The sequence below is a fragment of the Anticarsia gemmatalis genome, chromosome 19, assembly GCF_050436995.1.
Source record: "Anticarsia gemmatalis isolate Benzon Research Colony breed Stoneville strain chromosome 19, ilAntGemm2 primary, whole genome shotgun sequence".
In the NCBI taxonomy this organism is placed as follows: Eukaryota; Metazoa; Arthropoda; class Insecta; order Lepidoptera; family Erebidae; genus Anticarsia; species Anticarsia gemmatalis.
This window is the reverse complement of record NC_134763.1, coordinates 1,740,422-1,752,997: the sequence shown is the minus strand read 5'-3', so window position 1 is coordinate 1,752,997 and position 12,576 is coordinate 1,740,422. Positions and strand designations below refer to the sequence as shown.

The 12,576-nt window shown below is 43.0% G+C and overlaps 1 protein-coding gene across 1 annotated transcript; it reads right to left on the bottom strand.

The window, feature by feature from the left end:
* Positions 1-12: 12 nt before the first annotated feature.
* On the bottom strand, positions 13-12,532 carry Hrd3 (HMG-coA reductase degradation 3). Its single transcript, XM_076127197.1, has 12 exons — positions 12,021-12,532; positions 11,504-11,625; positions 11,029-11,119; positions 9,175-9,398; positions 8,516-8,711; positions 7,976-8,124; positions 7,249-7,497; positions 6,500-6,605; positions 5,422-5,570; positions 3,282-3,447; positions 2,697-3,067; positions 13-2,369 (listed from the first exon to the last, which is right to left on the bottom strand). The coding sequence occupies exons 1-12, from the start codon at positions 12,286-12,288 to the stop codon at positions 2,220-2,222; spliced, it is 2,241 nt and encodes a 746-aa protein (XP_075983312.1). The 5' UTR covers positions 12,289-12,532; the 3' UTR covers positions 13-2,219.
* Positions 12,533-12,576: the final 44 nt, after the last annotated feature.

Sequence of the window (12,576 nt, the reverse complement as noted above, 5' to 3'; positions counted from 1 at the left end):
GTATGTTGCTGTATAAATAAATAAATACAACTTTAGTTCACATATCAACACTTTATTATATATTTACAACAAACATATCACCTTAATCACAATGTACAATTTAACTATAGACCACAAATACGGGGCAGAACTCACGTTTAAGACATCACACATATTCGGCTCGGCATATTCGGTTCGGCAGTATTAATCGAACAACAAAACCGACTCGAAGCATTTACTGCACTTGTTCGGCTTATGCCGATCGCGTAATTCCTTCGGACCCGATCGTCACAACTTCTTTTAAACATTCAGGCACGGCGACGTCGTGCGCCATTTTTCCTGAACATTCATCTGCACTTGTAAGGCTTTACCGGCCGGCTTGGCCGATGAATGCCGACCCGAATGTGTATAGCAAGTCTAATATAAAGATACAACATATTTAAAACTAGCTGACCCTCGCAACTTCGCTTGCGACACATAAGAGAATCATAATTTCTCCCGATTTTGTAACATTTTTCACTGGTACTCTGCTCCTATGGTCGTAGCGTGATGATATATTATTATAGCCTATAGCCTTTCTCGATATTTGGGCTATCTAACACTGAAAAAATTTTTCAAATCGGACCAGTAGTTCTCGAGATTAGCGCGTTCAAACAAACAAACTCTTCAGCTTTATAATATAGAAGATAGAAGATTTATAATATAGATATAGATGTATATAATATTAGTATAGATGTTTATCAGTGGAGGTCTTGCTGCCTAAGGCTTTCTGCTACGATCGAGAACTGTTCAGTGTTTCGTGGTCTTAGGATGCTAGTATGTTAATTGTATTACAAATAAACGTCGTGTGAGCTCTGATTAGTTCTACAGTGTTTTGTCTTTTTCACTCATATACAGTTTCAAAATTGAAAGTGACTTAACTAATCAGTAGCGCTACCATGAGTTGGTAACTATAGTCTCCCGGAGACACTGTAGTTCTCGTTAAACTCGAACAGCGCCTCTAGCGGATAGTTAAGGTACCAAAATTTATACCATGGGTCGCCATATTTAATAACGTGTAGTTAAATTAAACAACAGTGAATGTAGATTGGCTTTGTCGTTCATTCTTTCCCTATTTGAGCCCACTGTTGTAGCTGCGTTCTCACGTTAACTACTCTAGTTTTTAACTACGCCAACTCATGGTAAGGCTACAGAGCTTGCAAGACGTTCATTAGTAAGACATTATGTTTTAAAACACATTTGTATTACTAGCTAAAAAAGGCGAACTCTCAAAAACCACTTGAAGCCTCAAAGATAATATAACTTGCTATTATTATCTATTCCTTTTTACAATATTAGCTTGGTATTAATTATTTTTTTATCTTGACTTGCACTACGTCACGTGCAATGTAAAATAATAACCCAGTGATGACTTACACGATTAATAAAACTCTTTCTACAAAAATAAAAAATAAACTTGTTGGTATTATTACATTAGCGGACTGGCCCCATTTCCTCTGGGTATAGTACAATTTTATTACGTTAATTCCAATCCCATGGGATTTCTGATCCCATCGATCCCATACAAACTTTGTACCAACAGTTACAAAAAAATACCCAATTTGGATTAGTTGTTAAAGTTTTAGGCGTATATACATTTCGGTGATTCATATTTATTTATATAGATATTAGTGGCTTTTGAGAATTCTACCCTGATGCCCGATTTCACCAACATAAGCTTTTTCATGCTATGTTCAACATTTAGAGGTAAATCGTCATATAAGGAACTATTGCTTAAAAATAGTAAGAAAAAGGCTTACGGTCTAACGTAAACCAGCGGAGGTGCGGTGAAGATACTGAGATAAAAGCAATTTAAAATGAACCTTAACTCCTATGACATGTGGTTTAAAATATGGCAGCTTAACGACGCGCCGAGCGCTATACTCTTGATTTTACTGCACTAAGACTTGCTCCCGTGTTGCGGGGACTTTTACAAACAACGGACACAAACACCCCGAACCAGACCCGAAACAATTATTTGTGGATCGAAGCCACGGCCTCCCTACGCAAAGGTAACCATAACCATCGCGCAACCGATTCAGCCTATTCAAACTCTGGCTTACCGTTTTAACCAACGTGTCAACGGACTTAAGGTTTATTTTTAAAAAGTTTTATTCTCAGCATCTTAGCTGCACCTCCGTTAATTTTCGTTAGGCCTAAGAGAATGTCGATGAAACCAGTGACGAGTGTTATCTGTGGACTCAGTTGGCGGGCTGCGGCGCGGGCCTGCGCAGGTACACGACCAGCCCCAGCGCGCCCAGCAGCGCCGTGATGAGGTACAGGTCCCAGTTGGACAGCAGCGCGCCGTCACCCGACAGGAAGATCACCGCCAGCGGGCTCTGGAACAACGACTGTTCATCGTTCACATTTAGCAGCTGTCCTCGGTATACGGCATATAGTTTAAACGATCAGTGGTAGTCGACAGGATTATGCGTTCTGAGCGGATTAAAGGGGTGAGGTCTCAAACTGAGTCAACAAAATAATAATAGCGAAGAAAAACATCCGTGTTTAAAATCTTGAGATTCTTTTCTATAATGTAGTTCCTGAAAAATATTGTTTAGTTTTAGTCAAACGCGTCGGGGGCGCCGATAAGATTTATCGACTCCCAAAAATGTTACAAAAAGTATGGGTATGCGTAATGATAACCGATAGATAGTAAGTAAGAGTGCGGGACTCACGTCGCGCACGTGCTCGAGCGCGGAGGCGGCGTTGAGTCGCGCCAGCGCCAGCGCGGCGGGCAGGCGCGCGTCGGGCGACGTGTCGGCGGCCAGGTCGTAGCAGCGCTTGGCGAGGTGCGCGTCCTGCGCCAGGCCCAGGCCGCGCTCGTGCATGTAGCCCAGGTTGAACGTGGCCTGCGCGCTGTGCAGCTGCTCCGAGGCGATGCGGTAGTGGTAGGCGGCCGCCTCCAGGTCGCGCGCCGTGCCCAGCCCGTAGTAGTGGTAGTCGCCCAGCTTCACCCGCGCCGCGCCGCAGCCCTGCGCCGCGCCCCGCGCCCACAGCTGCAGCGCGCGCGCCCAGCGCGCCTGCGCGCCGAACAGCCGCACCTCGCCTGCACACCGTACACCTTATTATTCGATAGTTCAATTCGTCGCCCGCCGTCCACTCGTCTACATAATACACGCGGTGGTGAACTATTGTAAAATTTATTTCCTACGGTACAGCCTGGGAAACGAACGATAAGAAAGGAGAGCGCATAGAGCGATCCTAACTTCGTAAAGACATAAAATGATCGAGGACGGTTTAGTAGTGAGAGCCAGCGTTACCGTTGTCGAGCAGGAAGGCGGCGTTGGTCTGCGCCAGCTCGTAGCCGCGCTCGGCCAGCGCCAGGTACTGCAGCAGCGCCGAGTCCGCGTCCCGCGCGCGCCACGCCGCGTGCGCCAGCATGAGGCGCGAGCCCCACGCGCCGCGCTCGCACACGTTCTTGAACAACTGACCACCGACAGACAGATTAGCGCGTTCAAACAAACAAACAAGCAAACTCTTCAGCTTTATAATATTGGTATAGATCTGCACTCCCCACTAAGGCGGCAGCTCACGCCACGACAGGACAGGACAGAACGACGGGACACTGACACCCGAAGCCGCGACTAGCACTAGACTTAAAATCTGAGGTCTAGCTTTAAGACTAAAGCGAGACCGAGACAGGTCATAAGTAAAGACCAACGCATACGACGCTTGTTTTGCTGCTAGATAGCTTGCTAGAATTTGCCGCTGGGTTCGAAGTTGGCTGTGGCGCTGGGTGCGCTGATGGCTCCCTTGGTAGGTTGGCTTCACACGGTGCTTGTCGCTAGGCGTGCATCGAAGTGACGCACCCATTAAAGAGACGAGTGTTTCTAACCTCAACAGTACCCAACAGTAATCAGTATCATGGACGCTCAAGTACAACAAACTATTGCGGCTGCAATAATTCGACGTAGGAGAGCAATTATCGTGGCAGCTGTAGTTACTGCTTATAAACGTAAACGAGCACTTGAACAACGGAAACGTAGATTGTGGAGTCGCGAGTGGCTGTTACGGCGTGATACAGGAAAGAATGTTCTGAATATGGTGTTTGGTGAGCTCGGGTATGTATCCATAACATTTTCACTTTATTTGTTACTCAATTTTTTGAATTTTTAATTTTATACTTGATTTTTTAATGTATAATGATTTTTAATTTATACTACATTTTTGTTGAAGCCCTGAAGATCCTGCCAGTTTCACCAATTATACCCGAATGTTGAAAGATGAGTGGAATGAGTTGCTGATACTTCTGACTCCACTCATAAAAAAAACAGGATACCGTTATGCGTCAAGCATATATGTTCTTCTTTGTATGCGTCAATTAAAGCATTAATTTGCTCCGGAGACCACGTTGCGACATATTTTTTCAACAACAGAGCACGAAAAAAAGAGAACACGCAAGCAAGCCGTCACGAAAAATAGCACACGTTCTATCATCGACAGCCAGCACGCAACCACGCTTCAGAGCCAGCAGTGACGTCACTTTTTTGCAGCGCTGCCAGCAGAGTAGCCAGCAGAGGGCCCCGCAAGCAATCCAGCAGCAAAACAAGCGTCGTGTGCAGCGGGCTTAAAGTTACTGTCGCAATCTCGGTTTCGTGTCGGTCTCATGTCTCGATCTCCTATCCACTCGCGGTGTGACACTGAATAGGGCAGTCGACTACCAATCAAATCAGCTACTATTTATGAAATGTCAAAAACACATTTCAGTATAGAAATAAGACATAGTGACGTCACAACACAATTTAGTATTGTCGTTGGAAGCAGCTGAGTGAGACAATATAGTAGTAATTTTAATTTTAATAATAATTTACGAAAAAATATGATACAACATGATCGTGAATAATAATTTTATCAGTATAAGTTTAAATATTTATTTCCTAACCCGCAATTGGCCAGCGTGGTGGACTCAAGGCCTAACCCGGCCCATTACGGAAGGAGACTCTTGCCCAGCATTGGGACACTAATGGGTTAAATTCATTATTTAATTTTTACAGTGAATATGCCTCAGAATTAAAAAAATGCAACTTTTACAGAGTTCCTTAACGTTTACTAAATATGAAGTTGTTTTTAAGACCTTGTCAAATAGCCTATCCGGGTTTAAGTATTGAAAAAAAGGTTCAAAACTGCACGTTTGGCGCAGTGTTTTAAGCGGTCACCTCGCCGCAACAACCGTAGCGCCGCGTGTGGTGGGTTCGAATCCCACCCGGGACAAATCTTTGTGTGATGAGCACGAGTATTTGTTCTGAGCCTGGATTTCAATTTATCTATATAAGTACGTATTTAGAAGTATATAAGTATGTTTATCAGTTATTTGGTTACCATAGTACAAGCTGTGCTTCGTTTGGAATCAAATGACCGTGTGTGAGTTGTTCAATGATATTGATTGGCACAAGGCGTTACCTCGACGGCGGTGGGGCAGGAGCGCAGCACGCCCAGGCCCTGCGCGTGCATCTGTCCGAGGTGGTACAGCGCCAGCACGTGGCCCGTCTGCGACGCCAGCGAGAAGTACTTGTTGGCCTGCTTGAAGTCACGCCGCACGCCGATACCGCCTGACCCACACACACACACACACACACACACACGACACATTATTACCAATACATCTAGGGTCTAGAGCATTATTTGGGGCTTTAAATTAACGCTCTTATTCATAAAAATATATGAAATTATGAGAGGCTCATAAAGAGTTTTGTTTCTTTCACTCCTTAGCGAAATGAAAAAGAGAAAGCATATTATAGTAGTTGTTTAACTAAAATAGGTTTATAATGTGTTTATGAATGAGACGGTAAAACTTTTATATCAATATACGTAAAACTTTGTTAGTACAAAATCCGTCTTCTTCACTTTTCAGAAAAAAAAAACCTTTCCTTCGTTCTTTAAAAGAAATAACATATTGTTTCCACGTCTTCTCCCACTCGTACCTTCCCGCTAATTCCTTCTGTTTGGATACACATATACAATAATAATACATTCAATTATCTTACACATTACCTTACGTTCGGACACATCATCCCACATACTTATAGTCAACACCATAGCAAATCGCGCTCACCGGTCGGTAAACGATTATGGGTTAAGCGACCTTAGACGCGGTCATTCCATAGATGGGTGACCACTTAGTAGTATTATAACAAGGCGTCGTGCTACGTAAGGCATAATATATAATTTATCAGTCTACTAAAATACAGTAGTTAAGCCATGTCAAAGGCCTTTCCGGAGGCTTGAACAATTTTGATGGAAATGTGGAGGAACGAGGTGATCATGTTCCTCCAACACAAAGGGAGGATCCTCCGACCAGGCGAGGTGATCATGCCTGGTGGGCCTAGGCTGCCCGACTGTTGTAGTCGGGAACTTGTATATATAGTCAATTGCAGTGCAAACTTCGATAGCGCGATTCAGGACTTGTGACGTCAGTCACACTGCGCGTGGTGGTTGGTTGTGTGCTGGTTGCTAGAAATAAATTCTCACTAGTACTCACCAAAGTACATGAAGCCAAGGTGCAGCTGTCCTTCCACCCACCCCTGGTTGGCAGCCATCGTGAAGTACTTGAACGCAGCGTTCGTATCCTTCGGCACGCCACGACCCTGTCACATTCAACTATATTACATTTCAGAAATAGATAGATATAGAGATAGCCCATTTATCGAGGAAGGCTATAGGCTATATATCATCTCGCTACGACCAATAGGAGCAGAGTACCAGTAAAACATGTTACAAAAACGGCGAAAAAGATGACCCATTCTCTCTTATGCGACGCAAGTGAAGTTGCGCGGGTCAGCTAGTAGTAAATCAATGTATTCGCAACACCCCTGGTTTGCAACTTGCTTGTTGGCTATAAACATCCGTATCTGTAAAAGCATGACTCCGGATTTGGATGCGAATATCTGAATTAATGCGGATGTCGATGGCGCCCATAGCCAGTTGCGCTCAACGGTCGGTAAACGATCTGTGGGTTAAGCAACCGGTTAAGGTTAAGGTGACCGCATAGTGGTATTTGAACTAGGCGTCTCCGTGCTTCGGAGGGCACGTTAAAAGTCGGTCCCGGTGGTTGTCTACTAAGATAACAGTCGTTAAGCCATGTCAAAGGCCTCTCGGGCGGCTTGAACAACTTTGACACCAGGTTGATCACTAACCATACGACAAACAAACAAACAAACAAACAAACAATGCGGATGTTACGCGTTTGCGGATACGGATGCCAATATTTATAACACCTCTGCTACGTACCTGTAAATACATGATTCCCAAACCGCTCTGACCGACCGGGTTGTTGAGTTCGGCAGCCTTCCTGAAGTAGCGCAACGCCGTCTCATTGTCAGCCTTGATGCCGTCGCCTCCCTCGAGGTATATCTTGCCGAGGAACGCATTGGCCACGGCGTTCCCGGTCTTGGCCGCTTGTTGGAAGTAGTGCAACGCTTTGTTGATGTCTAGGGTCACGCCACGACCGCCTTGGAAGTGCAGTTGACCGAGACCGACCTGTGGAAATAAGTTTCGAGTAAGAGTAATGATATATTTGTACAATATCGATAGATGTATGTGTGTGAAATAGAACCACGTTTCAGAAATTAGAATCAAACCTGTAACCTCATGATAAACCTAATTCCTACGACATGTGAATTAAAACGGCATGTCAAAGATCGATTATATCGTGGCGCGTCGTTAAGCTGCCATGTTTTAATCCATGTGTCATAGCAGTTAACGCATTCAGTGCCCCCGACGCGTCTGTGCGTTTCGTAATGCAAAACTAAGTGTCCTCGACGCATATGCGCGTTTCATACATTTTGTTCTAGCAATTACAGAGTGCCGCCGACGCGACTGTGCGTCTTTTGTTCCGGACAACAGTTGGGTATATTTTGTTTCTACATATAATGAGTAAAGTTGTGTGCTCACCTAAACAATCTTACTTGGACTTCAAAAACGGAGGACGTTAGTTTGCGTTGGAGTTCAAACGTACCTGCGCTTGCACGTCTCCCTTCTCGGCCAGTAGTTGGTAGTACTCGATGAGGTCGGTGTCCAGGGCTCCGCCCCCGCCGCCCTCAGCTTCGTCAATGAGTCTCGTGCGCTGTATCGCTGGGCCTCCGCTGAACGTCACCTGACTCGCCACTGTTCATTACATACTGATTATTATGATACAGGGTAAAACGGGACATTCGGGTATACGGTAAAACGGGACTCTATTAATAAGACTCCGCTGTACGTTTGACTATTTGCCTGTCTAGGTCTGCTCGTCGCGCAAGTCCTCCTCGCAATTTTTTCGCCGGTTTTCATCATTAGCATTTAGAAAGTCATAGCTTAGCTATTTGCGCTTACCAGTCAGTAAAAAAATATAAACTGACAAAAGTAAACTATATTGTTCATTCAGATTATAAACTATCTATCAACCAAATTCTATCAAAATCTGTTCAAATCTTTAGGTGTGACAGAGTGACAAACATCTATACACACTCACAAACTTTAGAATTTATAATGTGAGTAGGAAGTAGGACTCACTCACCTTTAGAAGCGACCTTCATGTAGAGATCCATGGCTTTATGACAGGAGCTGGGCACGGTGTTGCCGCTCCAGTATCTGTAGGCCAGGGCCATTTGAGCATAGTCACTGTCACCCAGCGCGCCCAGGGTGTAGTGCAGGAGGGCTTTAGCCTGTGACACCGGGACAGCTATACCGGTCGCGTAGAGGAAACCCATGCCCTGGAGAAATAAACACGTCGTCACTGTCCCTTTCAGTTTTGTTACACACATTTTCGGTTCCACTTCGGCTGTTTCAGTTCGGTAACGTTGTATACATGGATAATATTAGGTCGTGGAAAAAGTCTTTTCGCATTATAGTATGTCATACATATTTTTATTGACTTTGAATAAAATCTCTTTGGCCTCAAGAATCACAAATGAGTACACGGTTCATTAGATTTCTTTCAGTGATCTCGTGAGGTACCCAAATATCGAGCTTTTTTGTGTAGAGACAAGATTTTATTACAAGTTCATACATACTATAATGTGGCACGAAGCTGCCATTGCGGCGGGAGGTCGTGGGTTCGATTCCCATAGGAGCAGGCAGAGACTAAAGAACGCCAATTGCGACAATCTCTACAAACTTATTCTGCTTCATTCACATCCATACATCTTATCACATAATAAGAATAAAAATACATACAGCATGGGCATCAGCATTCCCTTCTTCAGCGAGATCTTCGAATATCTTCTTAGCTTTGTCAAGGTCGAGCTCCACACCTTCCCCGAAGAGATATGACCAGGCCAGCTTGATCTTAGCCGGCACGTACCCGGCGTCGGCTGCTTGCTTCACTTGCAGTATAGACACGCGAAGGTCAGGCGAACGACGGTTCAATTTCGCCATTGCAAACTCAAAGAGTTCTTTAGCTATTGATATAGATAATAAAAAAAAATAAGCTCAATATTCCACTGTTGGGTAAGCCTACTGCCCCACATTTGGGGACCCCAAACGTGGGACAGTAGGCTTAATCCTGATAGACGTGAATTTGAATGAATCAGATTCGAGCTTATGTCCAATCGTACTTTTAAATACCAAACTAGCGCTTGATAAAACACTGGTTTAAAAAGAAAATAATGTTAATCAAACAATCCAATTTCACTTTAAAACCAGCATCAAATGATGCACTTCTTAAGCCTTTAAGAGACTGGTTTGACAATATGTACCTTAAACCTGATTTAATTTAATTCTTATTAGATTCTGTCAAGAGTAAGCACAGATCAAGCTTTGAACACATTGGCCAATTGTGGGTTAGGATTTTTGTATTCTTTCAAGAGCCATGTTAAAAAACACTTGGATAAGTCAGGTTTCATTACAATTAATCTTTCACAATTAGAACAAGTGAAAATCCATACTGATATTATAAATGCGAAAGTAACTCTGTCTGACTGTCTATCTGTCTGCTACTCAATCACGCCTTCTTATCTTATCTTAGGGGTGGGGGTGCCAGTTAATGCCTGGCTGACACTTCGACCATTCCTGATCCTTTGTGTCACCCCCTCCTTTGCTACTCTAGACGTTGGGGGGCAGGGCAAAACTTATCAGTTTTGCTATGCACCCCACCGGAAGCAGCCTGTAGTCTTCTGGTTTAGGGTAACCGCATCCTAGAAGATCCATTATTTTCCTTCCTAAAGCATCACACTCGCACAGTATGTGTTTCATGGTTTCTGCTTCTTCATTGCAGTGCCTGCATTTGGGGTCATCTATGGCTCCTATTTTGTTTAACATGTAGTTCGTGCCGTAGTGTCCTGTGAAAGCACCAAGTATTTTCTTGATGCTGTCTTTGCTGAGGTTTATTAGGTTATTACTCCAGCTTTTGTTGACGTTATTTATGAACAGTTTCGAATGGGTTAGTCCAGATATGGCTTTCCATTCTTTCAGATGCTGGTCCCTGGTGAAGTTGGTTATTGCCAGTTTGACTGTCGCATCAGGTAGTCCAATTATTGGTTATTGGACCTATTGGGAGTGATTCTGATCCTTTCCGTGCAAGTTCATCAGCTTTCTCATTCCCATCTATGCCCGCATGGCCTGGTACCCAAACTAGCCTAACGTTGTTTGTACGACCTACCGTGTTCAGGTTCTTTATGCAATTCAGTACAAGTCCCGAATTGACCTTAAAACAGCAAAGAGCTTTAATAGCTGCTTGACTGTCGCTGAGTATATAAATGTCGCGATTTTTTGGTGGAAAATTCTGGCCCATTCTCTCTTATGTGATGCAAGCGAAGTTGCGCGGGTCAGCTAGTATATTATAAATGCAATATATCTCTGTCTGACTTTAACTCAATCACGCCTTAACTACTGAACCAATTCGCATGAAATTTGGTATGGAGATATTTTGATACTTGAGAAAGGACATAGGCTATATATATTATCACGCTACGACCAAAAGGAGCAGAGTACCAGTAAAAAATGTTATAAAAACGAGGAAAAATTTCACCCATTCTCTCTTATGTGACGCAAGCGAAGTTGCGCGGGTCAGGTAGTTATTACTATGTTTACCTTCACGCAACTCTGGTGTTAACTCAGTGTCTTCTTCCTCAGGTAATGGTGGTAAAGTGTCCAGGATGTCTTGCGGGTTCTCTTCCATTTTCTATAAGGACAAATAATCTACATATATAAAAATGGATGACCAAAATATTATGTATGCAGTGCACATTACTTTTTAACAATTAAACTAAATTTCTTTATCTTTTTTATTCCTTTTTATTTTCCATGGGAATGGAATCAACAGGATAAAATTATAATATACCTAGACTCAGCCAACCTTACCTCAGGAACAGGGTACTGTAAGGCTTGATACACACATATTTGGTTCCGCAATATTTACTGAACAAAAAAACCAACTCATCTTACTTGTTCCGTTTGTGCCAGGCGGGGTCATCTACACATTCAGTGTTGCCGCCATGCTGTGCCAACTAATACCGATCCTAATATGTGTGTAGCAAGCATAACTATCACTCAAATAGAATTTCACCTCAATTTCATTGTCAGTCTGTTCTCCGGACTTAGGGTCATGAATCCATGCCGTCTCCGTATGCCTCAGGAGACTCTTCTTTAACAGTTTCAAGGTATACTCCATCTGATCTAAGTGGCTGTCTGAAATTACAACACATATTTATGGTTAATTCAAAAAGTACTGAATAAATATTAGTTAGGTTATCAGAAGATTTCTTTCTGTTGTATTTATACTTTATTTTCACTTTATCTATTGGATAGGTTATCTGGAACCTGTCCATAAGCTATTAAATTTTGGAGATCAGAACTAAATTCATGTTCAATCTTATCTAGATGTTAGTGAATGGTTTTGAGGACCACTTGGCATTATGGCAAAGTGCTTCTATCTTCTGATTGATAGATAATCTACCATTGTACTCAGCACAAGGTCTATGTTGTTCTATAAGCTTTCTACTAGAATAATTTATGTTAAATTTATTTGGCGGCACCTATATCATGTGGCACACTGACCTGACAAAGAAAAGTAAGTTATATACCTTTATGGTTTGGGTCCTCATCTTTTGGTATATCTTTCGAGTTCCTAAGTGCATCAGCATACTCTTGAAGCGTCACAATCTCCTTGTTCATAGCTTCAGTCAACTCCTTCAAGTAGTCGGCCTCCGGACTGCTCGATTTCGTATCCAAGCTATTTGATTCGTCTTCATCTTCCGTTTTCTCCGTTTTCTTACGCGCATCAGGTCCAAGAAGCTCAGCAGTTGTTAATATAACGCACAAACACAACATATACAGTTCTATGCGACTCATATCTTTGGTTTATTCACTTGCATTAGACCAAATGACTTACGTGTCCCTACTCAGGCAACACAATTTTTGTATTTAATGATGTTTGTATACTAAAAGGAGCAAGCGATAATCGCCGCTAGCGAAACTCCACGTGTACTTCCCTAATAGTTGCTTTTATTTAGCTAATTAAATAATTTCAATTCATTATTTTTCTCGAATATTTTGCGTTAGCTCCCGATCTGTCAAAATCAAAACATATCTGACATGACAATTTTTTTTGAGAGTTGGAGCAGGGTTGGATTTAGGTAT

What these genes read in the sequence shown, in the direction of transcription:
- Hrd3 (XM_076127197.1), bottom strand. Translation starts at nt 12,288, where the DNA reads ATGAGTCGCATAGAACTGTATATGTTGTGTTTGTGCGTTATATTAACA. An exon ending in GGAATGCTGATGCCCATGCT is followed by an intron (nt 8,712 to 9,174) that starts GTATGTATTTTT and finishes TTATTTCTCCAG; the next exon opens with GGCATGGGTTTCCTCTACGC. An exon ending in CATGAAGGTCGCTTCTAAAG is followed by an intron (nt 8,125 to 8,515) that starts GTGAGTGAGTCC and finishes TGTAATGAACAG; the next exon opens with TGGCGAGTCAGGTGACGTTC.